This window comes from Drosophila erecta, unplaced genomic scaffold (genome assembly GCF_003286155.1).
Source record: "Drosophila erecta strain 14021-0224.00,06,07 unplaced genomic scaffold, DereRS2 tig00000126-arrow-pilon, whole genome shotgun sequence".
In the NCBI taxonomy this organism is placed as follows: domain Eukaryota; kingdom Metazoa; phylum Arthropoda; class Insecta; order Diptera; family Drosophilidae; genus Drosophila; species Drosophila erecta.
The window spans coordinates 1287413-1314777 of NW_020825209.1; the positions used below are offsets into that span (position 1 = coordinate 1287413).

The 27365-nt window shown below is 44.0% G+C and overlaps 1 protein-coding gene across 1 annotated transcript; it reads left to right on the forward strand.

Moving 5' to 3' along the window:
• Window positions 1-2174: 2174 nt before the first annotated feature.
• Window positions 2175-3136, forward strand: LOC6550683 (E3 ubiquitin-protein ligase KCMF1). Its single transcript, XM_001976725.3, has 2 exons — window positions 2175-2255; window positions 2321-3136. The coding sequence occupies exons 1-2, from the start codon at window positions 2229-2231 to the stop codon at window positions 3047-3049; spliced, it is 756 nt and encodes a 251-aa protein (XP_001976761.3). The 5' UTR covers window positions 2175-2228; the 3' UTR covers window positions 3050-3136.
• Window positions 3137-27365: the final 24229 nt, after the last annotated feature.

Here is a 27365-nt window from a genome sequence, read left to right on the forward strand (position 1 = left end):
TTGCACCTTATGTGTAAAATGCACTCAGCTGAATGGGATTGCTCGCTGTAATCTAGAAACCGATCTCGCAGTGTGCGACTTTTGTGAAGGGTGGGGCGGTGCGGGGCTGGGCGGAAAATGAAACCATGGCTGGGAAAATACAGCGACGACTGTCACCTGCGACTTATGCAAATCAGCCAAACGACCAAACAGCTGAAAATAATTTTCCACATTTCCGTAACAAATAAAAACCAATTCACTTTGCTAATATGGCCACACAGGCAAAGAGTCATCCGGAATAGAAATGCCCGCTTTTCCGAGGGAATGCAAAAGCGTGGAAAAGCATGGAAAAGCGTTGGGCAAAACTAACTGCGTTCCGCATATGCAGGCCCTGCAGAAAGTTTATGCACGCAACGCAATAATTTTGTTGCACAGTGTATGCCCTTCAATTAGTGGGGTTGTTTGACTTTCCATTTAAGCCTAAAAATTATTTAAAATATATTATCGAAATAAGAGCATGCATTTTCGTTATTACACAGTTACCATAAAGTAGATAACCCGATTGAAGAGTAGTTCAGTGAATAAACGATCACCATGCTGGAATGTATCAAAATTAGTGTAGCACAATTCAGATAGTAATATAACATGTAGTGATTTGGAAAGAGTATATCCCTCAACGAGCTGGGCCCTTCGGTCTTGGGATATTTCCATAAGCTGCCGCTTACCAACCCGCTAGATGTTTCTTTTTCGCATTTGTTGGATGTCAGTTAGTCAGTTTGTCAGTCAGTCGAGTAGTCAAGTGGCAGGAGCGGGAGCGGGAGCAGGAGCAGTGCCATTTGCAAGTCCTTAAATGCCTTTGCAGCTCGTCATTGTCGTTGGCATTGTGGCTGCACTTGCCCTGCCCTGCCCCGCCCCCCTCTGGGGCGCCCCTGCCTGCGCCGCCCTTAAGCCGAACCCCCTTTTGGCCATGTTCCGTGTCGCTGGCATTGTCAATGCTTTCGACTTCCTTCCGCTGTGGCCAACAAATTCGAGCCGCGCATGCAGGCCGCGCAAACATAATCATCATTATTGCTGCAATCAGCATATTTGGCAGGCTTAAAGGCAGCCGCTGTCCTGCGGGAAAAACACGGAAGCATTGTGCATTTTCCCCGCACATACGAACATATACTGTGCACCCCACACTCCCCACGCCCCACGCCCCACCAATTTCCCGCAGTGTACCCCCTTTTGCTCTCCGTTTAGTTGTGTGGTTATGCTTAATATGCGTCATTAAAATGGTTGTTGTTTTTACCGCACCACAGCGGCTAAACTGCAAACAAAACTTTGGTAACAACAAGAAAATGCTAGAAAAAAGAGTTATCTGAAGTTGTTAGATATTCTTGGAGTTGAGTGTCTTAAATAACTTGGCCATAAAATAGCATCCCGCCCGCGGATAGATTTATTTTTGGTACATACCCATATAAAAGAATAGTTTTCAGTGTATCAGCCTGGGGGCGAATGCAAGTGCGTGGGCTGGCCTTAGGCCCATCACCTGAACTCACCTAAAAAAAAAACGCTCAGCCAGCCAACACACACACATGCATTATGCAAATATCAAATATATTGGCCAGTGCATGCGATAAGAATCCATTGCGCAAAAATTAATTAGTCAATTTGCATGAAATTTATGTACAAAGCGCGAACAAACGAAACCAAAACGAGCCAACAGGCGGCATTTCAAGGAGTTGGGGGCGTGGATTTGGGCCTAAACATAATATCTGACTCGAATCGGCTGAAGTCTTGGATGGTCAACACTGGGCAACAACAATGTTTGCATAGTTTCTTCAATTTAAAAGCACGTGCTTGCGCAATTGCTTTTCCAACACTGTCATGCTTATCGTTATCGTAAACAAAAGTATTTTTTTAGTCACATCTCAGTCGCCTTTGTGTAAATAGTTATTGAAGTGTTTTTTTTACTCTTTGAACATACATATTCAGCATATTCAACATTGCACGTGCTAGTCTCGGCGCATGTTTATCACAAAAAAAAACAACTCTGATAAAACAGGAATCGTATTCGAAAGTATTTTTTTGAGTCATTTTACACTGGCCAGTGTTCCATTTTACTTTTAACATAAAGTATGTAAGTAGTGTCGACTTATGTTTATCGTCATCGTAATCGGAAGAATTCTGTTTAGTCACATCACAGTCGCCGGCGCCTGAATAACTTTTGAAGTCTTCCATTTTTACATTCAACATATTATTCAACAATGAGAATATACTGTCTATTTGATTCTGTAAGTGAATGGTTATATGTGAGCGATACCTATGTATAGATATGAATTTGGTTGAATTCCGGCAGGATAACCCATCGACGACCCTTGGCGGCCACGACGCTCAAGTGTCGGCCCACATGGATGTGCACTGCGATGGCTGCGGCAACAGCAGGCTGGTCCACTATCGCTACAAGTGCCTGCGGTGCCACGACTATGACCTTTGCTCCACCTGCAAGGAGAATGGTGTCTCAAACGGGCTGCACGATCTCACCCATCCGCTCCAGTGCCTAATGGATCGTGCCGCCCTTGAGCTGCACTTCGCCGGGGAGCCGATTCCGACCTTGTGCGCCGATAGCTTCACGTGCCCCGTGTGCGGCGAAATGGGTCTGTCTGTCGAAGACCTGAAGGAGCACTGTAAGGAACAGCATCGCTTGTCGCGCACTGTTGTTATTTGCCCGGTGTGCGCAGCTGTGCCATTATCGCATCCGATTCGCATCGCTCATATTGCCAGTCACTTGATCTTCTTGCATTCGTCCAACGGTCAGCATGATCCGGAGGCCGCTGCCAGTGGTGGTGGCTTCGATTGGTCCCAGGACTTGGCCATGGGCTCTCAGGACTTTGCCATGGGCTCTCAGGACTTGGCCATGGGCTTTGCCACTGGAGAAGCCACTGGAGATGGCACTGGCATTGGTATAGTCACCCAACACACTTTTCCCACCGCCCAAGCTCCTCAGGTGCGCTTCCTTCTGCCCAGAAACACGGCCCCATTTGCCGAATCCGAGGATCTCAGCGATAGTGAGAGCTTGGACCTATAAATCCGATGGCATCAGAACGAAGATCAGAAGCGCTCTACATTTTGTGTAGGCAGCTTTTGGCCACACACTCGCACGCACACTCACACACCAACACCATACACCCACACACCACACAGCCCCACCACACACCCACACCACACAGAAGAAAAAAAAAAGGGGCACATGTATCGTCACGAAATTTTCTTATTTTCATAATGAATGACGAATATTGAGAAAAAAACTACACATTCCATTTACACAAATGTATTTACCAAATGTATTGCAGCGCTTCTGACCAAATATATAAGTTCGTTCGATTCAAGATTCAATTCCTCATAGCTGCTGCAGCCCCAATTAATTAGAAATGCTCTCTGTGGCCCCATTTCTCCTCCCTGACGCCTCAGGGCGTGGTGGGCACTACTTGCTCCTCGAGTCTAAAGCTCGAAGTGCTTCTGTTGCGTTTGCTGTTGCTGTAATCCGCTTAGAGGTGGAAACCTTTTGTCATTATAAAAGGATTTCAGGCCTGACAGCATTCCCATTTGTTGCGATTCGTCGCTGTGCAGCATGTGCTCGGTTAACTTTTGCTGCCCTCACAGAAATTAAGATTCAAAAACCGATATGCTGCCTCTCCAATTATAAAGGTAAGCACAGACAAAGGGTTTCCAGATAAATTGCCAATCGAACTAGATAAAATGAGCCAAGTGTAAATAGTGGAAAGGCGCAGATAGGCCCACGTCTCCAGTTCCCAAATGCACGGTGAGAAATTTCCGTCAGCTTGTTGATTCTGCATGATAAGCTGCGTTTAAAGCACATGCTTGGCTTTGCCAACGGCATTTTCTCAGTGTACTGGGTAGTGGGAATGGCACGGCAACGTCCAGCCGAAAACCAAACAGAGGAACCAGAACATCAGCTTTTGGCTCCTTCCTCCTTTGATCCTGGCGCTGCATGCGTGGCTGATGGCTGACAATAGATAGACATGGACATCGACACAGCCGGCATGTCCTGCGTCCCGTCTCCTGTATCCCCACCATCTCCCTCCACCCGGATATTCAATCCCCCTGCGGAGCGGTCGTTATGGCTAATGAGTATTTTGAGGCAGAAGCACTGCAAGCTATCGGCCGGCCGTTAGGAAAGGGTTAAGGTCTCAAGCGATTCGCCGCGTGCGTGAATCACGAGGGTGGGTCTTGAAGTTGCTACTTCTAGCTTAGCCAACAGCAGCTTGGAACATTATGTAAACATGAAGATCAAATGTATAAGTACATGCGAGATCTGGAAACCCCATATAAACGTACTAGTTTTCATCTTTTCAATACTACTTGCCACTGCTGCATCATGTATGTGTCTTCATTTGGCTGATAATGAAAATCACTTAAAATATCATGTATTTTATTGTTCCAATTGCGTAATTTTAGGTGCACTTTGGCTGCGCCCTCGGCGCCTTCGCCTGTGGCTTCCTCACGCTGCCATCTCAAGTGGCAGGCTTAGCGCGCCTAAACCCCCCTTGGCTACTAGCCCGATTCGGGCGCCGTCCCTGCTTCCTTTTCACACAGCACGCATACAAATGACAATAAAAGCGAACGACTTTGGTTTTTGGATTTTGCGACCCGCCTGAGCCTCTCGCTGCGTTTTTCTGTGTGCGCTGGTCATGGGCTTTGGGGCTTTGGAGCCTCCTAATCAACCCCTTCCACAGCAATCACCCATCGACCCGGCCCCCTTGAAGAGCTGCCACAGTTTTGCGACTGAAAGTTGAACCGCAATCGACGTCGCCGATGTGGCCGCCACACGCTTGCACAATTTTTAATCATTGCTCCGGCATTCAGAGCTGCTCCTTCAAGCCCTTCCTCCCCTTTTTGCCGCCGTCCATGTCGAACCCCTTTATCGCCGTCTCTCTCCGATCCAGAGGCATTGTTGTGAGAAGGACGAGAGCACATAAACATGCATGGCAGCAGGCGGAGAACATGCACTGCACCAAACTTTTCACCGACATTTGTGTCTTGAAAGTAATTAGGGAATTAGGGAGCGTAAAATCGCAAGAGCGTAAAATCGCAATCCATTAGTCGCTTCGATATTATAGCGACAAATGGCATGCACATAAGAAAGCTGTGCCCAAAAAGTTACAGGTGCATTTGTTTCGGTGTAACAAGGAGCAGGAACAGGGTTTGGGCCCTGGATCCTGAAACGTGGGTTCCCAAGGAACGGGAATGGGCACTGCGACCCCGGATAGCCCAGATACTGGGCTTATTGTCCGGGCTTTGGGTCCTTTATCTTGTTTCTAACTCATTGGATCGCAAAAACGGTCTCGTGTTCACCTTAATTGGGGTAAACATAAGTTCTGATTGCCCCGGCAGGGTTGCAGCAACACAAGAAAAAAGGAGTTGCCAGCGACATTTTTCTTTCCCCTTCCTTCACCATCCTTGGGTTATCCTCGAAAGGAATTTGCCCGTTCTGTCTGGCCAGGAAAGCCAGAGTCAAGTCAAAAGCCAAAGTCAAAGACGAACGTCGAACGTCGAACATATCCAATTAGAAGGCCGCAAAGGGCGGGCGGCAAAAGAAGAGGTTCGGAGCGAGGGTGGCAACCCTACTGGCCGTGGCCATTGTTGAAAGCAGATCACAGCGCCCAGATAGAAATTGTTGAACGTGTAATTTTTATTTATTGCATACAATTCTGTTAGAACAAATGATAACAAAATTGGGACGGGTGTTCTCCCATGGACCGTACACCCCAGCGCATAATAATAAGAAAAGTTCATGTTTCTCCAGAACGAATTTTTATGTTTCCTAATCCAATTAAATATAATTATCAATATATATTTATTTTATACAAGCAATTATATTGTGAGCAAAGCAAGTAATAAAGCATTTGTTATTCAATTATATAAGTAATCAATACTTTGTTAGCAAATGATATAAGTAAATATATTGAATAAGGTTTTAAATGCGGTTATCTCGTTTTATTATCGTAGATAAGTTCCTACTATAAACGCACTTTTTGTTTGCCTCTTGAAAAGCAAGCAATAAATGCTATTGTCTTGCACACAGCTGTGAGTATTTAAAATAAATGTTCAACTTTGGCCGCACACAAAAAGGTTGCCGCCATGCAAAAAATGTTGGGCAACTTTTGAATTGAAAAAGCGTTTAGACATTGTTCGCCCTTCTGTGTGTGGGCAACTAAATGATGGGGAAACTATAAAAATTTCCATAACAATAATAAAAGCAAACGAAAAAGGCACCGCGGCGTTTCAGACCCGAAAAGACATTTATTCATTTCGGTTTTGGAAATTAGCATAAAAGTAAAGGCTCACATAAGGGATGATGTCTGTGTTTTGGGATAAAAGCTGGGGGCGGGGGGCGTTCTAAACTTCTTCCTTCTCAGCCTGTGGGGAGGATGATGCAGGATACTGAATACAGGATACTGAATACAGGAGAGCGATGAGCTACAATCACGGCATGCGAGCGTTTGATAAGCGTGAAAAACGTGATAATTTTAATAAAACCAAATGAGCCGCAAAATCATACAACCAAATATAAAAAAAAGAACAGGCAAGAACAACAATAAAGAGCTGAGAAAATCGGGCTTGACATCACAGATTTTGGCAAGGTGGGTAATGAAGCACCCAAATTATGCCACAGTTTCTGTTTGCTAATGCGGAAACTTTGTCATTGCGAACAATCTGCTCGGGAAGAAGTTCTTTGCAGGCGGGGAAATTGTATGATTTAATTCTTATTGCAGCACTAAGGTTAGAAAAAAAAATGGCTTTAAAATATAAATTGCCAAGAAGACAAATCATGTTTTCAATTAAATTAGTTTAAAAAAAAAGCTATACAAGTCGAAAATGCTTATACTTTTAGCCAAAAATACTCATGACAGGTTTGTAGTATAATGATAAACAATTTGGAGGAGCTATGGGTTGCATAAATTATACCTCTTTGATGACCACTTCAAACGGATCTGATCCAACACTATTGCTAATCTTGTTAGCCAACCAAATTGACCCGAAAGTATGCCATGAAATCTGTTATTTGCCAAATGAGGGAATTTAAGTCCTGAACTATTTATTGCTCAACAAACAAACATGCCAGGCTTGGCCGCAAAAAAACGGACCAAATCGGACCAGAAACCCCAAGCTAAACACCCTTGTGTATCTGTCATACCTTTGAAAAATGTTGCTTTTTTGGCAACTTGGGGGCTTAGAGGCAATAACTAAACAAAGGCGAAATGACCAACACATTTTGCGCCCCAATAAAACTGTCAACATTATAAAGCGCCACTTAAGAAATGAACAAAAGACGGGCCCAAAAGGTGGGCGCGTCAGTGGGGAAAAAACAATAATCATAAAATTAAAGCCAAGCCAAAAAGGCGAAAATTAAATAAATAACAAAAAAAAAACAATAATGCTAAAGCCAAAGTAGAGAAAAAAAAAAAACAGAAAAGCTAGAAAAAAGTTATCAGGTGAAGGGGTTGGCTTACATGTTTAGCATGAGGCACACACACGCCAGCACACTGGAAAAAAAAATAGCAACGCACCCACCAACAAACCAAGAAGCGTTGACATCGTTGCTGAAAACTGCCACTAAATGTCAGCAAATGAGGGTCAGCACACACATGTGCCACACCTCTGAGCCAACTAAATATTGTAATAAAACGCAGAAAAAAACACACACAGGATGTTGCATTGAATGCCAAGTGATGGAGTCTAAGGATTCCCTGTACTTTGCCAATTTCAATTCGATTTATTCACCAAAAATTTCTACTACCAATAATGGATTCTAGTGATGTTAAGTTCTCTGGTTCACAATGGTTACAACTTATTGAACATTGTCGTTGTCTAAATGCTAGCAAGTCCTGGCATCATTTTGCATACCCTTTATGCATAGAGGCTATAATGAGGAGAGAAAACATAGAAAAAGTGAAAAAAAAAAACTCGTTTGGCCCGTTCCATTGTTTTTTGCTTTATTTTCTTTTTTAATGAATTGACCGTAAAATGAACTTGTTGATGAGCCTTATGAGCTGACCAAAGTGCCACGCCCCCGACCACGGCGCCTCCTTGGCGTGGTCATTTGCAATAAAAAAGGATTATGAGCTGAAGGACAGTGCCACACACTCGCACAAGCACGAGGCACACAAGTATAAATATTTATAAGTGTGTGCGTGGTGTGGGGGTCAAGTGTCAGTGCCATTTAGCAACTTGCCACACACACAGAAACACACACACTCGCTGTGTAAAAAAAGGTGCGGCGCTCCCATTAGCCTCGTCGTTTGGCCTTGAACCCCAAAGAACACAAACCCGAAAACGCTGAGAGGCAGCAGAGAGACATAAATATGGCCAACAAATCAACGAACAACAAGACGAAATACCAAACAATAATCGCATGCAAATATATTGTAAAGATATATTGCTGTTTAAATGATATATGAGGACTATATTTGATCACATGTATAATATATATAATATACATGTAAACATAACAAAGTGGTATTAAAATCCACACAATTGGGATCTTTAAAAGTTCGCATTTCTGATTGAACAACCCAAGGCAAACTTTGATTGTAAAGAATACAGTTTATTATAAGGGGCGCCAACTTTTTGGCAATTTAAGCAATTTAAGTCCCTGACTAACTGACTGTGCGTGCTTAAACATTTTGCGGGGCCTTTTGTCGAACTTACCGACTGCAATCCCGACTCGTACATCACCGCAACGTTGTAAACTGCTGTTGAGTATTTTTCTATTATTGAGGAACGCGGCGCACGATCAGCAGGTTTTTGTGTTTAATTTCATGAAAGTGCCTGCCAACGTCAGCGGCATTTTCCTCGTTTTTCCTGCCGGATGTTTAGTGCAAACTTTAGTTTTTCCACACTTTCCTGAAACCACCACACCCCCCACCCCTTTGAACCTTTAGCCGTTCGGGCTTCAACTTCAACTTTTTCTGTCGGCTTCTGTCGTGTTTCCTTCTGTTTTCCCCCTTATATTTTCCTTTTTCCTGCGCCTGTGAAAATTTGTTACGCCTAATGGCCAGACAAAAAGGGAATGGGTGCCACTATTTAAATACAATGAGTTGTATGGTTTTTCACCAATTTTCGTTGGCTGCCCAACTCGAGCATGAGTGGCTCCAAAATGCAAATCAATTTAAAATTTTGTAAAAGAATTGCTAACTTATATACTAATATTAATGGGTTAAGCAGAAGAAAACCAAGTCTCTTGAAATGAAAGCAAATATCACAGGGATACAGGAGTTGTATTATATATTATAAATTAATATTTAAGCCATTCAGATGTTGTTAAATTTTAATGTCTGGACCTAAACGATGACGCCAGTGCTTTAATGATTCTAATTTCATTTGAAGCAAAAACCCGAAGAGGGCATCACACTTTTAATTGGAGTCTATGAAGGCATTCCACATTCCTGCGTTTCGCTCGACTCAATGTTCAATCTGGCCAGGTTGTGTTTTGTCCCCCTCCCCGATTTTCCGTTCCACAAAATTTTCACTTTACTGGATTTCGCTTTTCCTTCCTCGTCCTTTATGCCCATATCCTCGGCTCCTTTAGTTTTTGGGGGCAAGAGATTCGTTTCGTGAGACACGCAAGTTTGGGGGCCGAAAAATCCAAAAATGAGTGGCAAAAATGCATACAGTGCCTGTCATTATTTTTGTGCAGTTTGCAATTGCAAGGGAGTTTGCTTCGCAAAAGGTTAAAGGGCGTGATTGAAATTTCCGTTTGCTTAGCCAGGTGAATGGGGCGTACGAGTACATTTACTTTTCGCATTTCAACAGGGTCCCAGTGTATTAATTACAGGGAAAGCAGGAAGGAAATGGAACGAATGGAATGCTTACCAACCAAATCATTAATGTCATCAACTTCTTGCGGAATCAAAGTTTTTGGCTTTTGGGGTTTTGTAATTATATAAACACGAAGCTGTCACCATCAATGTCCAGCATTCATTTGTTTGCCATTGGCTAGCTGATGACACCCAGCTGTCTCAGATCGCTCCCCTGACCTCTTGCTGCCGACCCTCCTCGCGACCGCTGACCCTTCGGGTTGATTAATGAATGTGGCGACAGTCAGCGATGACATCGATTCCTGGCACTCTTCGCCGAATCCACCAGCGGTTTTTACGTAATGCGAGTGTAGCCGGAAGCGGAAAAGCGAGACCAGACGGCATTAAAAGTCAACAAACACAACGACATCTGCCGCAACGCCTTTGGCTGCACTGTAAACAAATGGGCCGTCTAATGCGAAATTAATGAGCACATAATCTATATGTATTTAGTTGATTTTTCAGTTGATTCTCCGTTTGAAATAGGTGAATAGAGCTACATAGTTCCCGTTCCCATAAGAAAATTCAAGAACTAATCGCATTTTCGGGCAGTGTGGACCTGCTCTTGTGCAACTTAATGCCCGGCCACTTGACTCCGCTCCTGCTACTGCCTTTGGGTACTGCCCACGCCGCTTCTGTCTGGACGTGGACATTCATTTCGTCTGGCAATTATTTGCAACACTTGCAGCAAAACAAAGACCAGGATGGAATAGGATGGAGTGCAGCAAGTGGATGCGGATGTGGCAAGTGGATGTGGCAAGTGGAGTGCACTGGATCCGAGTGGAGCGACCACATTGCGCAACAAATCTTTTTGCGGCCGGGCACGTGACGAGGGCCGGATCACGTGGCGTATGCGTAATGCTATTTTGGGCCAAGGGAGCACGAAGATACTGGCCCCCCGAAAACCGATCTGAATGATAAATTGTTTCAAGTTTGCACCCCTGATTGCCATTCAATTTCAAATTTTAAGTTTTCTCTCTCTCTCTCTCTCTCTCTCTTTCTCTTTTTCTTATTATTTTTTTTTTTTACGAAAATTTGCGACACATTTTCGGTGGACCACAAACTTTGGCCAACTTCTTGGCTGTCCAAAAACGAGAGAAATGCCCCGAGCCAAAGAAAATTAATTTCGGGTTAAATCATTAGAAAGAAGTTTGCTTTTAGCCGTCAGGCATTAGAAAATTAGTGTTTTGGCTTTGAAGACTTGCATAATTTGCTTATGACAACAATACTTATTTTGTGTCTTTTCCTAAGATGTGCATAACCTGTTGCTTAATTTGCAATATGCATATCGATGGCAGAGTAACCTGTGCTTTCAGTTGATTTTCTATTTATAAACCATCTGATTCAGAACGATTTCAGTTGTATAATTTTCCTCGTTCGCTGTCTTCACAGATCGCTCTCAGATTTCATTCGTTTACTTGCTAAGGAGTTTCATTAAATTCCCCCTTGACTTTTATCTCATGGCTAATTATTCTTCTTGTTCTTACTCCTTGCGCTGCAAATGAACTTCGGCTAGAAAGAGAGAGAGAGAGCGTTAGAAAGGGAAAGACAGAGACAGAGAGAGAGAGAGAGAGAGAAAGTGATATAGAGAGGGGGTGGGGCTAAATGAGCAGAAAGAGCCAGAGAAATACGACGAATCTTGGCATCTCCTCTCATCTGTCTCATTTCGCTTTGTTTTCAGTCTATTTTGTTTGGTTCCCTCATAAAACTCAAGTTGAAGAATCCTGACAGGCTTGGCGGCTTCTGATGGGGAGGGGGGTGTGTGAGGAGGAGGAGGAGGGGGTTTCAGGACCACCAAAACACGGTGGGTGAGCGTTGTTCTTTGAGTGTCTACTTCGATATTTACGACATGACTGAGATTTTAACTTGCGGAAAAGTTCGCTTCAAAAACTTCGTTGCCTTCAATTGTATTTGCAGGTGGTTGTTGTAGCTGGTTGTTGTTGCTGTTGTAGTTCTTCTTAAAGCCATTGTTGCAACTGTTGTTGTCGCCTTCTGCTGCAGTCGTTGGTGTACAAGTTGTTGTTGAAAGCGTTGGTGTAATTGTTGGTGTTCTTCCTCTTGTTGGTTTTGTTGTGCAACAAGAATGTTGTTGCTGCCAGTTGAATTGTTGTTATTGCCGCTGCTGCTTCTGCTCCTGTTGTTGTTGTTGCCGTTGTTGTTGTGACTACAAAGTAAATGATAGCTCCAGCTGCAATGAAGCTGCCAAGCCGCAACTTGTCGCTTGTTCTCTCCCTCAGCCGTCGCTTTTAATTGTCACACATGCTTAGTACATACATATGTACATACATACGCACGTTCATATGTCTGCATACACACATGCATATGTGCATACATAAGGCGTTTGTATGTACATATAATGCATACGCCAACGCATAAATCATTCCCTGGCCACGCCTACACACATGTAATGCTACCCGCCCACTTGTTTACCGCTCGCTGGCATTTTGTTCGCCCAGCCGTTTTTCCCCCTCACCCGCCTCCCTCCGCCTCGCTCAGCCTGATTTTCATCCAGAAATAAGTAGTGGGCGTGCCATGCCCCCACCAAGAATCTCAGTGTCTCAGCATGTGTATTTGCACTTGGCAACTTAGCGCTGAGGTTTCGTTTTAATAAGTTTAACAAGTTTCTTGGCATAATTTGCGGTGCGTACCGCCGCCCCCGCCCACGCCCCCGCCCCGCCCACGCATCTCTTGCACATTTCCCGGGCAGCGTTCTTGCCACCACCCACTCCATCGACATCCATTTGCAACCCTGAACTGCATTTTCCTGGCCCGCTAGCCGCGGGCTGCGAACTGTCGGAGGATTCTGCAACAGGTCCCAGCTCGAAAACCCAGTCTCGAGTTTCTCACGTAGCCAAACACGCCTGAAATGCAAGACCAGACTGGCAAGAAAACAAAAATGAGAAAGGGACGACTTGACTGTGGGTCGAAATGAATGCTGGAAGGAATTAATGCTCAAGAATAATGCAATTTGCGATTATAATTGGGGAAAATCGATGCTTTTAGCGAGTAGCTGAAAATGGCTAATCAGCAGTGACAGAAAAGGGATGTGACCACCAATCATGCACATGTTTCTCTCTCAAAGTCCAGAAACTTGGCTTTAAACTCGCCTCTGGCCACACTGTGTCGGTGTTTTATAATTTGAAAGACGCAACCACCACACCATCCTTGGCTGCTTCTCCCCGCTTCCTGCCTCCCTTTGCTCCTCGTCTAACGAAGGGAAATTCCATGCGGCGAGCATACTTTTGTTCTTATCAGACTGCCGGGCTGCTTTGAAGTCGCCTCCGCCGCCATAATTCAATTAAAATGGCAGCCGAGGTCCAAGGCAGCCACATCCTGTTTCGTACGACTCTCGCCTACCCACTCCTAATGTAATCCCTACCTACTCGGCGATGCCGACATTGTTGTCGGCGATTGGCTTTAAGTCTTTAAAGGAATTGCAGACTGTTGGGTTGGGAGTTTTGTTTTTTTTTGTTTTTTGGGTGTGTGGTGGTGGTGGTGGGCGGGGAAAAGTCCAGTCGCACATAGGCTGCTCGGCATTTGCATGCAAACAATGACATGCATAAACAAGTGGCAGAAACAAGGACCAACGATGATGGGACGCCGACATCCTCATAACGTAGGAGCCACGCTCGGACACGCCGAACGGTACATGGTAAATGGAAAATGGGAAATGGGAAAAATAGGGCCACTGTGATAGGCAAGGAGAAAGCCGGTCGGAAAATGGGGGAAAAGCGTCTGCATCGCATTTTGCCCATTGTCCTTGACCAGACGGTCGGCCGGTGTGGGTGTGGGTATGTGTCCAATTGCTGCCATCGCGCCTATCGAAATTTCTCAGTACTGACTGAAAATCACAGTGACTAACAGAGATAATGTTATTGGTAATTAATATCAGCATACGTGCTACCATGTTAATATACACAAAAGGCTTTGCACACTAGACAGGCAATAGTGTGAATTACGGGTATGTTTGTATGCATAGTATTCGCAGAATAGAATCCTTTTGTTTAATGTGCCCTTCGGTTGGCATCACTATTGGGCATATCAGCGTTATAGAATCACAGCGGGCCTATCGCATTCCGCCCATCGTCCTTTCAAAGTTCTGGATACGAGATTAGTTGGATGAATGATGGCATCGCAGATGGACACCTTTGATTCAGGTGATTGGGGGATAATGATAATGACGGCGTGACATGGTTGGAATTTGATTTCAAATTTTGTGCTGCTCTTGATTTCGGCCGGCGAAATATCAGCACCAGCCGCCAAATAAGAATAATGGGAAAACTAACTGTATTATTTTACACAATTTGGTGAAGCCCCATATCATATGTGGGTAAATCTACCTCACCATAGCCAGTCATCATTAATGACACCAACGTTTCGTTATTCCAATCATTGCACTTGTGCTAAAACCCTAAACTTTCAATTCCCGTGCGAAACTTGAAGAACTTCAATATAAAATCCCTGGACTTGCATGAAATTCAATCAGCACATCGGGGGGTGGGGGGATGGTTCAATGAGTTTTGCTGCCTCCCCAAATTTCTGAGCCAAGCGCAACGCGCCAAAGTCGAGAGCTTAGCGAGAATTTAAATATGCGAGCTGCATACTTTTAGGGGCAGGCAAACAGTGCGTGCGAGAAAGCACTGGCCATGGCACGGGGGGTGGGGGGTTGGTGGTTGGGAGTTGGGGGCGTGCCAGGTGGGGAGGCAGGTTCGGCGCAATGTATTAGAAGGCCACGTGGCCGCTGTGATTGTTGTTGTTGCGATTTCCAAATCAATTGGCAAACAGAACAACAAAAGCGCAAACACAAGCACGGAATTTACTGTGCGCTTGTGTGAGTGTGTCTGGCTGAGTGAATACGGTGTGTCTGTGTGCGTAGGCACTGCGAAAAAATATACAAATTATCAAATATATACGCGAATTGGGAAAATTATGCTAACGATCCTTATCACTTTTTGACCGACTTATCGAAATTCATTTTCGCCAATTTCGCCAATTTTCGCATTTTTGGCAAGGGGTAACATCATCAAAATTTACAAAAAATGGCAAAATTTTAAGATTTCAAACTTTGAACGCCAAAAGTTTGTAAATTTAATTACGAGCTCATCGATGTATTGCATTCCATATTTGGATTAATATTTTTAAAGTTATGTCTAAAAATGTGATTATTTTTTGACGGAAAATCGGGAAAACGACTTTTGCCAAAAATTCGAAATTTACTAATGGTTATATTGTCATAACTTGGCTAAAAAAGGTCACAAAACTAAAAGAATAACCGTTTTACAAAGCTTTTTATCAATACTAACGATCCTTATCACTTTTTGGCCTACTAAGCGAAATTCATTTTTGGGCCAATTTTCGCATTTTTGGCAAGGGGTAACATCATCAAAATTTACAAAAAATGGCAAAATTTTAAGATTTCAAACTTTGAACGCCAAAAGTTTATAAATTTAAATACGAGCTCATCGAGGTATGGCATTCCATATTTGGACCATTATTTTTAAAGTTATGTCCAAAAATGTGATTATTTTCTGACAAAAAATTGAAGAAAACGACTTTTGTGCAAAATTTGATAGTTACTTAAGTTTTTTTCATACTACTTTAGTACGAAAGTTCGGAAAACTACAAGACCGCTTTGTCCCGTTTTCTCTCAGTGCCGCGTGAGTTGTGCTTTGGCGGCATTTACTCGGTGCAGTACCATAAATTACCACAGGCGGCGACCGCAGTGGATTCCCCTCCGCTGACCCACACGACATAATAAACGGGACAGGTCGCGACCGCTGAAGAGGGCGTCAGTGGGCGGCGGTGGGCAGGGGCGTGGTTGGTGGGGGGCGGTAGCGGTGGGAAGGGAGGACCGCAGACGAGCCACTGCAACGTTTTGCGGCTTGCAAATTATTTACTTAATTGCCAACGAAATGTGTCTAATGAGCCAAATGGCGAAATGCAATGAATGCCAATGCGAGGTCCTGGAAATGGCACAAAGGATTACCGATGCGAATGAGCATGGCCATAAAAGTGGGCAGAGAGTTGCATTAATATCGAAATTTGATGGAGGATAAGTGGGCCTCGATTTAAAGAATTTTTATGGCAATGCTGCGTTCGCTTCGATATATGTATGTATGTATGTATATGCCTCTAGGCAATTAAGTGCATCATTTCAAGTTCATTTTTTCCAAAGGGCATTCAAAGTTCGTTACTTGGCTCAGCTCCGGTTTTATTCTTTGCTTAGCTGCAAAATAATTTCCGGTAGACAATGAACAATCGAGAATCGAATCGAATCGAATTTTTCGGAACGTCACCGTCAAGGACGAAATAAAGGAGTGACCAGGGGGGGAGGGAGGCAGGGGCATCCGAGCAGGACGACGTTCGAAATGGTCATGTTTGCATATGTCGCTTGTGTTCCATTCCTGCCGCCCGGGGGCGGAAAAATGCTGGTGGCCGAGGGCGTGGCCATATCGAACATTAGCTAAAACTCAAGTGAGCCGCAACGAATTGAAACGAATCGAAATTCTGGCCGGGAACGATGCAAGGAATGTGGGGCACACCAAAAGAAGCCCCCTACCGCCTGCCCCCCACCCCCTTCCTCACGAAAGCCCATCGTGTGCGCTTGTACACTGAAAGAGAATTTTAGTGTCTATGCTTACTGAGGCTACATGCAGTATTTAAAGTTGGCTACATAGGTAGCCAGCCAGGGCTAAAACAAGCCAAAAGTCGAACATTGATGGCCCGAGCGTGTTTGATGAAAACGCCAAATTTCTCGCAGTGCATTGGTGGGACGCAGCATTTTGCGGCGTGTTTGTGCAGTGACAGCAACAGCGACAAAGTTGATTTATCAGTTTGCTGGCCATTAATCATCGCAGCGACAAGTTGGACAGCCAGCGGACCAGCTGGGGTCAAAGGCGCCCCCCTTGCACCTCCTTGCAACCCCTGGAACCCCTGGAACCCCCACCCATGGCAGTGCTCGGGCCTGACGGTCAACAATGTCGCTAACGCTTCAGCGCTTTGCCATTTTCTCACTCGTCTCGTCTCGATTTTTTTTTTTGTTTTACCAATTTTTATTTCTTGGTTTCTTTTTTTGTTTTAGGAGATAATAAAACAAGCGCTGGGAGATAGATCGATTGGGGGTTTTCGAACGTGGCGGTGGTGGGGGCACATCCTAATAACCCAGGAGGACACTGGCTTAGCAGGTGAGACACCAGCGGTGCCGCCCACTTTGCCACTTTGCCACTTCCGCCCTTTTGGGTGGGATTTTGCATTAGAGCATTTTCTTGGCTGCATTTCAATTCACAGCACATAAATCGACAAATCGCCGCTGGCTGCGAAACTTTGTGGCAGTCATGGCAGTTTCCTTTGCCCCTAAAATATTCTAGTCCCTCTTTACCCTAAAAAAAACAAAAACTATTAACCCACTGAGTAGCGGAAGGGCGAATCTCTACATTACATTGAATATACCAACTTTTCAACTTTTCAAGCGGCAAAGATAATCTCACATTAATTGTGTTGATTTTTAATTGAATTTAATGCCAATTCATAATTATTTAATAAAATAATGATAAGGTTTGATACTTTTCCATTCGTTTGTCCAATTATAAAATGAGCGTAAATCAATATGGGCATTTTGTCCGTGTTTTCCTCGAGTGGGTTAAGTGTACTCAGTGTCGTATCCTAGTTCTTGGCCATTTATCTGGGCTGCACAGGTGACACGCAGTGGAAAATGTGCAAAATTGCTGGACATATATATTGATCTGCTACTGCTGCCGCTGCTGCTGCTGCTGCTGCCTCTTCCCCTCCTTACCCCTTAACCCCCGTTAACCCACATCGCCCCAACCCGAGGCGATAGATGTTAAACGGCCAAATTCATGGCAACACATGCGAGCCAAAGGCAATAGAGAATTCGCTGCCATGGGAGTCGATTCCTTGGCTTGGCTTTCGCCGGTATCCTGCTGCTTTCGAACCCTCTCCTCGTCCCATCTCCATGGCCATTCCATAGCCACTCCATATCCATTTCCATCCACCCCCACTTCCGACGCCCACGCCGACGCCGACGCCGCCCCTGGCCCATCCCCAGCCATTTCCCCCGCCGGCAGCAATTAAAGCGCCGCCAGTTAAAGCCGACAAAGCGAATGCAAACAAGGAAATCAGCCAACGATCTTGGCTAAAACGGAGTCGGGATGCTCTATTATTAACGTCGTAACGCAGTTGGTAAGCAATATGGGAGTACGAATGATTTTCAGATCTAATTAGCACGAAAAGCTAATAGTTCTTGTCCATGTGTGTTTATGTAAAGCCTTAAATTTCGTTTGCCCTTACATAATATACATATAGCATGAAAAATGTATTTATTTATACGTACGTTGTAGACAAACGGCTTTCAGCCGGAATATGACAAATACTTCAGCTATTTACTATTGAATTGATGGTAATTCACGATGAAATGAATCCCATATTATTTACAACTTTATACCTCTAACAAATTAAGCTGGGATTTTTGATTCATTCAAGGTAGGTACTCATAAAACGTTAGGTTAGCTCAGGGAAAAGGTTAGTGACCACTGCTCCTAGGGAAGGCCCTCTCTATAGAGCATATGCTAAAACCAAGCTCATAAACCATTTGTTATTCGCTGCCTGAAAAAATGTGGACTCCGAGTAAGTTATTTGCCGCCCAGCGAGGGTCTCTGGTTTTAGTCAGTTAGTCTGGTGTTTGTGCTGTGTGCCAGGCATAAATAGCACATGGCCATATAGCCATAGCCATGGTCATATAGAGTCGACAGGCATGGCTATCCTACACTATCTCTCGCTGTGTGGATATTGCGTATGTTTGCACAGGGCCACAACCACCGAAAAGGCAGGGCGAGTGGTGCAAATGCGAGTGGTGCGATTGGCAGTGGGTTAGTGGAGTCACAGTCACAGTCACAGTCACAGTCACAGTCACAGTCACAGTGAGCACTAGCTGCGTGGAGATGTATCGTTTGTGTGCTTAGTGTAATTTCAACTAATTGCTTAATCAATAAATACATAGTTCAATTACTTTTATGACGGCCCACAAAGAGGATGAGTAGTACATCTATCCTGGGGATTCCACCCGGCATGACTTATATTTCAAACTGTTTATGTTGGAGGAAATTGACTTTTTAGCGGATAGATTTTTTCGCTTCTGCTCAGGAAATTTCGCACCAGTTTTGGTTATAAAAGGTTTATATATTTACACTGGCAATATATAAACAGTTTCACGAAACCTGACATTGCTGAACACTTCACAAAACTGTCAAAAATTTGAAGCTGAGCCTGCCTAATTTTTGCCCCAAGCGTGTTGCCTTTAATTTGGCCATCGTTTCTAGTTTTTTGTTCTTTTTTTCGCGAGGGCTGAACAAGGGGTTTTGACCGTGTTGTGGGGTGTGAGGAAGTTTTTGGTCAAGCTAAGCGGCTTAAAATTTCGAGCACACCAGTTGGCGACGTCAAATGGCTGCCATCAACGGGGATTTTCGGGCCCGCGGACTTACCAATTCAATGAACCCCCCCCTCCCCTCCCCTTTTTAGGGGTCCACCAACGAACCTGAATTTCCCGGCCCACGGAAAACTCCCTAACGCCCATAACACAAGCCTTAGCCAAATGCGATCACACAAAAACCCAATTAAAAAGTTTGCATTTTTATGCCTTAGCCCCCGGAGAAAAAAAAAAGAACCGAAGATGGTTGCCCCAAAAGGGAAAAGCGAGGAAATGATGGGGAAAGCAGCAAGCGTCGAGGAAAACGCGTGCGGAAAACTGTTTGTCAAATAATTTTTCACAGGCCAATCGAGAGCTTACGAGAGAGCTGGGGATGTGGTATGCTGATAAGGCGGTACAATGATAGAGAGACAGGAAAAGTGCCACAGAAGCGGAAAATGGGCCGCCCATTCGGTGGGCGGGCCAGTCGAAGAAAATATAAATACGAAAAATAAATGGAATTGTGACATTTACGCGTTTTGTGAGCTTAGAGTGAGTTAATACTTTGGCACGTAGCGTGGAAAGGCGCGAAAACTGCGTGGAAAATGAAAAGCAGCTGTCACCGATACAGCCGGAAAAGCGGGAAACATCTCCAACTTGCTTTTCCCAATTTTAATTATTTTTCTTCTCGTTTTCATTTTCGTTTTCGTTTTTGTTTTTTTTGTTTCCTTTTTATTTCGCATCTTGTTGTATTTTCATTATTTTCTTGCAGTGTTGTTTTTGCCTCGCACTGCTTGTGTATTTTATTTTTACATTTTTAATTAAAACGCAATTTGCACTTACTTAGAAAATCATTTCGGCTTTTTTGTGTCTGTCATTGTTTATTTATCTTAACTTGGCTCACTTTGTCGCCGATAGCTTTCATTTCCTTATTCATTATTTCGCTGCGGACTACATTTTCCATTTCCATTTCCCTGAAAGTATCAAGAATCCCTTCGAAGCGCCAAAACAAAAAAAAAAAGAATGTAGGAAAATGCGAAATAAGTTAATAAAAATAAAGATTACTTTGTTAAATAAAACTCGCAAACGCACTGGGAAAATAATTATACCTCCTTAGATGGCTTTTCCATTCTATTCGGTCATTATTTCCGTGCTCATTGGACGAATTTGGGCGTTCGCACTGGTGGGCGTGGCGGGGCTATCGGAAAACTGGCAAATGCAATCGATGGAATTTCTAGCTGTTTATTACACTGCCGCGGCCATCAAATAATCACAAAAGCCAACAAATTTAATAGCAGACCCCCACTCTCCATTCGCGAAAATGTGGGCCTTTTAATTGTTCGTTTGCCAAAAGTGGCAAAATGTTTGAATAGTGCGAATTTAGCACTGAATGCGAGTGCATAATTAATAACGAGTGTTCGCGCGGCAATCGCGAATACGGAGCTGCGGACCTATCATAATTCTTCTAATATTTGGGAATGGGTCGTTGGGTCCATTGAAATTGGCGGTGGCGCCCCTTTGTTTTGCTGTGTACATAATAAAATATATTTTATCTCATTGATCTTAGCATGGCCACACGCCGAAAAAATATTTCTAGTTTTGAAATAGTCGTAATAATATGTTGGTCATTTTGTGTAATTAATTGAAATGGCATTACGTAGATTATCCCTCCTAGTATTGCAAAATGTTGCCAACAAATTTCAAGATTATATAAATAGCTCTGTAGTGTACTTACTCTGAAATTTATAGAATTCTCTGCACGTGTACTTTTAAACAATGGAACGTACTAGAGGTGGAGTCCGTTTGAAAAGGTGCCGCTTTGCCGTTGAAAATGTCCAGGATATCTGGAAAATACGGAAAGGGAGAGAACGGGCTAAGTACGGATAGCATGATAACAATGGCGCGGACTGTACATAAGGGCACAATGGCTGGATAAACAGGCAGTTGAAAATGCAGAGTGAAAATGCAGATGAAAGCGCAAAACATAAATTAAAATGTAAGTCAAAAAAATATACTAAAGCGGGGAAACTCCAAAAATATAGATATACGAGTATCTCGCCCTAAAAGTCAATTAGTTTGTGTCCATTAAATACAATTTCCTCTCAAACAGTCAGGTGATGTGCTTTGCCTAAGCCAACCCAACTTAAATTTAGATTCGTGCTATGGCCAACTTCAATCCAAGCCATCAACTTTCCAGCCCAGCAGTAGGGTCGCTTAATCTACTATAACTTATTTTTATCAGCGCCCTGCTTACGGCCGTATTCAAAAATAAATCCCTCTCATAAAGTGCTGATGATTTTCGTGCATCGTTTGCGAGGCGGTTCAAGTCGGCGGCACACAATTTAATTAAAATATGTCAGTGAGCCAACCGAGGCACCCCCAAAAACACCCAAAACCCCCAAAAACAAGACAAGGCAAGACAAAACAACAATTGTCGCTGGGATAAAATGGCAAATTGAAACATTTTGCAGCCGTGGCAGAAACGGGTGACAATTTTGCGACTGGACAGGACGAAGGCCTCCTTTTGGTGTTGCCATAAAACTTTGCAGCCACTTGCTCCACATTTTGTTGAGGGTTGAGCCAAGCCCCTCGCCCTCCTCACCTGCAACGAGAAAGCACCACCCCCCCCACCCTTTGTTTTTGCGTTTTTAATTTTGCTTTGTGACAATCTCTCTGTGTTACTTCTCGGGATCCTGCTCCTCATCCTGCTCCTCATCCCTGCTACTTCTTTATTTTTTCGCAATTGTCAACTGCCTGTCGGAAACGCCCCGCCTTCATCCGCCCGCCCCTTCTGGACTACACCCTTGTGTTGTCTTCATTTGTGCAATTCTTTCTTTTTACTTCGCGTCGCCATTTGATAAGTTTGACAGCGGCTACTTCTCAGCCTCCCCTCGCTGCCAATGTAGATGCAGTGCCAGAAAAATTTGAGCCCGAGCCTATGGTTGCGATTTCAAAATGAAGTAGTTGCCCAAGTTGAAACGATCTATGCATTTGCTAAATGGAGGGCTAAACGGTCTGTGGCTGTTGAGTTCAAATTTCAAAGTATATTCAAGGTATATTTGTCTTAGCAATTTTTTCCAGTGCACTCTTCACTTTACCCCCCTCCATTTCGGCACTCTTTCTGCTGTGTATTGTTGTGCAAATAAGCAGCGCTCAGGCGTCAAACTGAAAATAAATGAGCCAAAAGTGGTGAGCGGCTAAGGGCCAAAGAAAGTGGCAGAGAAAGCGGCCAAAAGGGTGGTGAAAGCGGGGCGAAAGTGTGCTGAAAGAGATGGCCGGGGCAGCCAGGGGAGCCAGGGGAGCCAGGGGATTGTGGATGATATTCTTGTTGCTGAAGTGAAAACAAATTAACTATCTCACGCTGGGTTTTTGTTACCAGTCGGAGAATAAGGGAGCAGGACGTGGCGAGGACTTGCCAGGATGCGGAGACAAAGACGCAATCGCTAGGCTCAGGCAAACACTCGCCGAAATGGCTCCGAGGATTGTCCAAGTTGACAGCTCTGTTTGTTCAGCATTACGCTCGGAAAAATATTCTTAGGGGGAGGGAACGGCCAACACAGTACACGTCACTATTAAAATATGTGGATTATATTTGCGGGACATAGGGATGCCTGTCAATGTCTCAAAGGATAGCTATAGACACTTTGGGTAATCCACACGGTGTTTACTTGTCGAGTTTGATCTCTTCTGCTAGAGAATGCACACATTATCTATAACTCCGCAAAGTAAAACTATAAAATGAAGCTAATTAATGCGTTTCTACTGAACAAGTTCGTTCTGCATAACTACAGGCCTTGTTTTTAAAACTCTATTGCGCTCAGGATGTGTATTCCCGAAAAGCTCAGTGTATACTTAGCATCCTGGACATGGCGTTCTGTGCTCGCTCTATCACTTTCATTTCGTTTGTCTTTGCCACTTTGCCTCATTGCTTTCAGCTGTCCGATGTCCGATGTCCGATACTCTATCCCATCTGGAGTCGCTGCGAAACTAGGCATGGCATGTGGCAGAACGAAGTCTTTAGCCTATTTTTTGTTTACATTATTTTACGTATTTCTATAAACGGGCTTCTATGTTAAGCCAACTAGACAGAGATCCATTGGAATGTACCCGAAATATTTTCTTTTATTTTCATTTGCAGAGCATTTCCATTTGTCCATTGCGACTTTTTATTCTCTGCTGTTCTCCTTTTGTTGTTTGCTGTCCAATTTCGCTGTTCGCGATTTGGTTTCATTTTGTGCTTTTTAGGGACTGCACCTGTTGATGAGCTGCAAATGAGATTTGGCAAACACTGAGGATGATGAAGCAACTCCCCAGGAACAAGATGATGAGCAAGTGGAAGTGCCAGCTGAAGTGGCGTTTTATGTGCACAATTTTATGCTAATGCCTTGGCATGGAATTAGCAAACAAATCCACGCACAACTTTAAGCCAGTTTACACACACAAACACATTCGTTGTGGGGGAAAGCGGGAGATATAGAGTTTTCCAAAAGACACAAAATGGAAAATATGAAGTCTGCACTGGGGGAAATTGGACAATAGTCAAGAATATGGTTGCTTACTAGCAGCCAATTTGTGATCTAATTGTTTCCAGGAATCTCAGTGGTAGCTTTAAAGTAAGCACGCATATTTTGCTTAAAGCAGCTAGTTTGCAGCACTCACCAGTAATTTCTCACCATGTACGACACACACTTTCAACAGGAGGAGTAGTACCGACTACGCAAAGGGGATTCTGGGCACGAGGGTTCTGACATGAAGTGGTGGGCTAAAAGCTCGGTGGTGGTTAGTAGATGGTGTCACCCGACGAGCAAAAGACGAAGTCGAGTCGCTAAGCCAGTTGGCACCAGTAACAATAACTTAACAGCCAGCAAACAAGGAAAATCTGCTGACGAGCCACCCACACAGCAGCCCCACCCCTCTGAGCCCCTCTGAGCCCCTCTGGCCCCTTTGACCGCCCACGAATGTAACATTTCAATTGAAAGGATTTACATTCTGTTGTTATGCTTTTCAACATTTTTGTTTTACATCTAAGGTCGGCCAGAGACAAGTCATAATTGTGTGGTCTGCAGTTTCTGTTGCCGTTTCTGTTTCTGGATTTCGATCGGGATTTGGGGAGATGTCTTTAGCCACCAAGACAACCCCTAAATGGAGGGTTTGTCATCGAGTTGTCTTCGCTGGCGTCGCTCTGTGGCTGCGAATATCCAAAAGTAATTGGGCAGTTGAGTGATGTTTTAAGGGCGAATAAGTTGAAATGTGTACGCCGCTGAAGCTTAATAGACAGCTTAAGACTGGGAATTATATATTTTGTGTTGTTTTTTTTTTTTGTGTGCAATTGCATAAACAAAACACACTGCAAGTGCAATACCCAGTGCGTCGCCATTCGCACTTAATTTTCGAGCGATTCAGCGATGATTTAAATCGGTTTCCGACAGCTTCCACGCTCCGTTGGCCATTAATTTGGATGAGCTCGGTGCGGTTCAGTTTGCCGGATTCATCGGAACTCGACTCGAAAATTTAGCCCCGGGCCGCTCGACTGATTCACTCATTTATGCAGTTGCTTGTCTAATGGCATTTTAATTGTCTCATGCGAGTTTGCCAGTTTGCCAGTTTGCCAGTTCGCCATTGCCATCATTGGCGTGCGCCACCTAGCGGTGGCAGCCCGCACCAGTGCCCGCAAAAGTTCCGCCCACAAGTTCGCAACCAGAAGTTTTTATTTCGAAAATAAACTCATTTTAAATACTTTTGCCAACAATTTGCCATAATTTGGCTCATTTCCTACAACACACGACGCTGCCAGCTTTGTCACCAGTGGTGGGGCTTCAGTGGGTTAAAGCGCGGGTATGGAGTGGGATGGGGGCCAAAGCGGTGACTACTGCAAACTTTTGCGTGTGCTGTGCCAGGGGGCGTGGCCGTTCCTCCCCCGCCTCCTATTGTTGCTTGCACATTTTGGCATTGTGTGTTAAGTTCTTAAGCGCTGCCAAAAACTTGAGCCCGTGCAGGCAACCCTAAGGCGGCAACCCCACAAGTGCCACGCCCCCCACCGACTCCCGCCCGCCGTCGCACAGAAAATAGTTAAAATGCGACAGTTGCTCGTGAAACCGAATCGACCCCGAAGACACCCTGTGGCGAACTGGAAAAAAATTGTAACTACTCCATAAATGTTACCATTGGAAGATATCAAATATGGAAACTAATACTGACTTTTATTTTTTGAATATTAGATCTAGTATTATTATCGTGCAGACATCGCTAGAGTTCTATTAGTGACCATATTTATGAGGTACTTTTGCAGCCAGGCGAACCTGCGCAAACATACGCAAATTTATTGCGACGTATTCCAGGGTATCGGGCACAAAAAGTGCCGCCTATGCAGTTATAACAAGGTGGGTGGGTGGTTTTCGGGTGCAGTTGCCTGCTACTTTATTACAGGGCAAAAACCGAGTCCGGCGGAAGGAGATGGAAGAGACATCTCATTCTTGTCTAAGGCCCCGTCGTTTTTTGGCCTGTTTGCATAATTCCCAAAGAGAAGCAACAATTGGGGGTTGGAGGGGGTTAAGCAGGAGCACGGGCTGTTAACACACAGTGAGAAAATTGGCCCAACTAAATCAGAACTGCATGACATTTTTGTCCAGCCGGAAAATTCTAGCTTCCACAACCACAATTCTTTTAAATAAATATACTTATGCAATGGACTTGTGAATAAGTAAACTATAAGTAAACGTGAAAATATTGTTTTCACTGCAGTTGACTGTGTGGCTTACATATATATATGTATTGAACCATCTATCCGGCAGACACAAGCGTTCACTTCGGAAGAAGTTAGGAGCGCAAGTTGAAAGGAAAAGGGAACAAAAAGGAGCAGGAAACAAAACGCAGAAAAATGGGAAAGGGGTGCCACACAATGGACTCCCTTATGTCTTCAAAAATTACATTTTAAGTTTTGAAATTACAATACAAAATTGAAATATCTTATTTCAGCGCTGCAGTTGGAGGCAATTTTTCATGCGTATTAAAAGGGGAAGGGCCAGGACGAAAACGAAGACCAAGACCAAGGATGAAGGACGCAGGACGCAGGACGCAAGACGGAAAGCTAACGAGCCGCATGGCAGACAAAACTTTGCTGAATTTATCAACGAGTGTGTGTTTCTGTATCTTTTGCATTTATGAAAATGTAATAATAACAAAAGACGCAATGCAGACGCGGCAGCAGAAAACTGAAAGCAAACACAGGACGTTCAGGACGAAAACGAAGGGCGGCAACCAGGATGTGCGGCATATGTGTGCGTGGCAACTCTAGACAAACATATGGCTCACCGAATGCACAATGTATCTGCATCCGCAAGTGCTACTGTATCTCTGTCTGCGTCTGCATCTCGCTTCTACAAACTTCTGCTAACGAAATTTGCAACTTAAAAAATTTGTCAAAACAAATTATCATAAAATGCTCATCAGTTAACGGAAAGAAGAAAGTATCGTGTGAAAAGCATACAAAAAAAGCAATGCCTTGTGTACTTCAGATAAAAACTTTCTTTAAAAATATCAATTACTTGATTAATTCAAATTGGTGGGCCTGCAAATATTTACTTCAATCAATTCTACTCAAAATATATGTATGTACGGATAGTCACTTTGGGGCAATAGCATAACAGGTAGTTTGCAGTTTAACAAAGTTCATTTCATCTTGGCATTCAATTGTTTTTAAATCTATATTTGCTGACTTCCTTAAACCAAACTTAAGAAAGCCGACAAACTAGATGTCTGTGCATGCTGTCAGGTTCAGCTTTGCTTAGAAACTCTAGTTTAGGACATTAGTTGGAAATGTTATTAAATCGAACTTGCCCCGAAAGCGAAAGCACTTACAGGCGGCACATAAGTGAATTCAAATAAGCCCGTGTGTGTGGCGTTTACCTCTGCTCGCTGCACCTTCCGTTTCACCCCTCTTCCCCCACATGTGTGTGTGTGCTCCCACTTGAAAGCAAATAAAACTCCAATTAGCAGCACAAATCAAAGTCAGACAGTTGCGTTCGAAGGACAAGTGGCGTCAAGAACATCGGGAAATGGAAGCCGTAACCAGAAACCAGAGACCAAACCAAACCAAACCAAAA

Coding starts and splice junctions, on each gene's coding strand:
- LOC6550683 (XM_001976725.3), top strand. CDS start 2,229: ATGAGAATATACTGTCTATTTGATTCT. Junction 2,256..2,320: donor TATACTGTCTATTTGATTCT/GTAAGTGAATGG, acceptor GAATTCCGGCAG/GATAACCCATCGACGACCCT.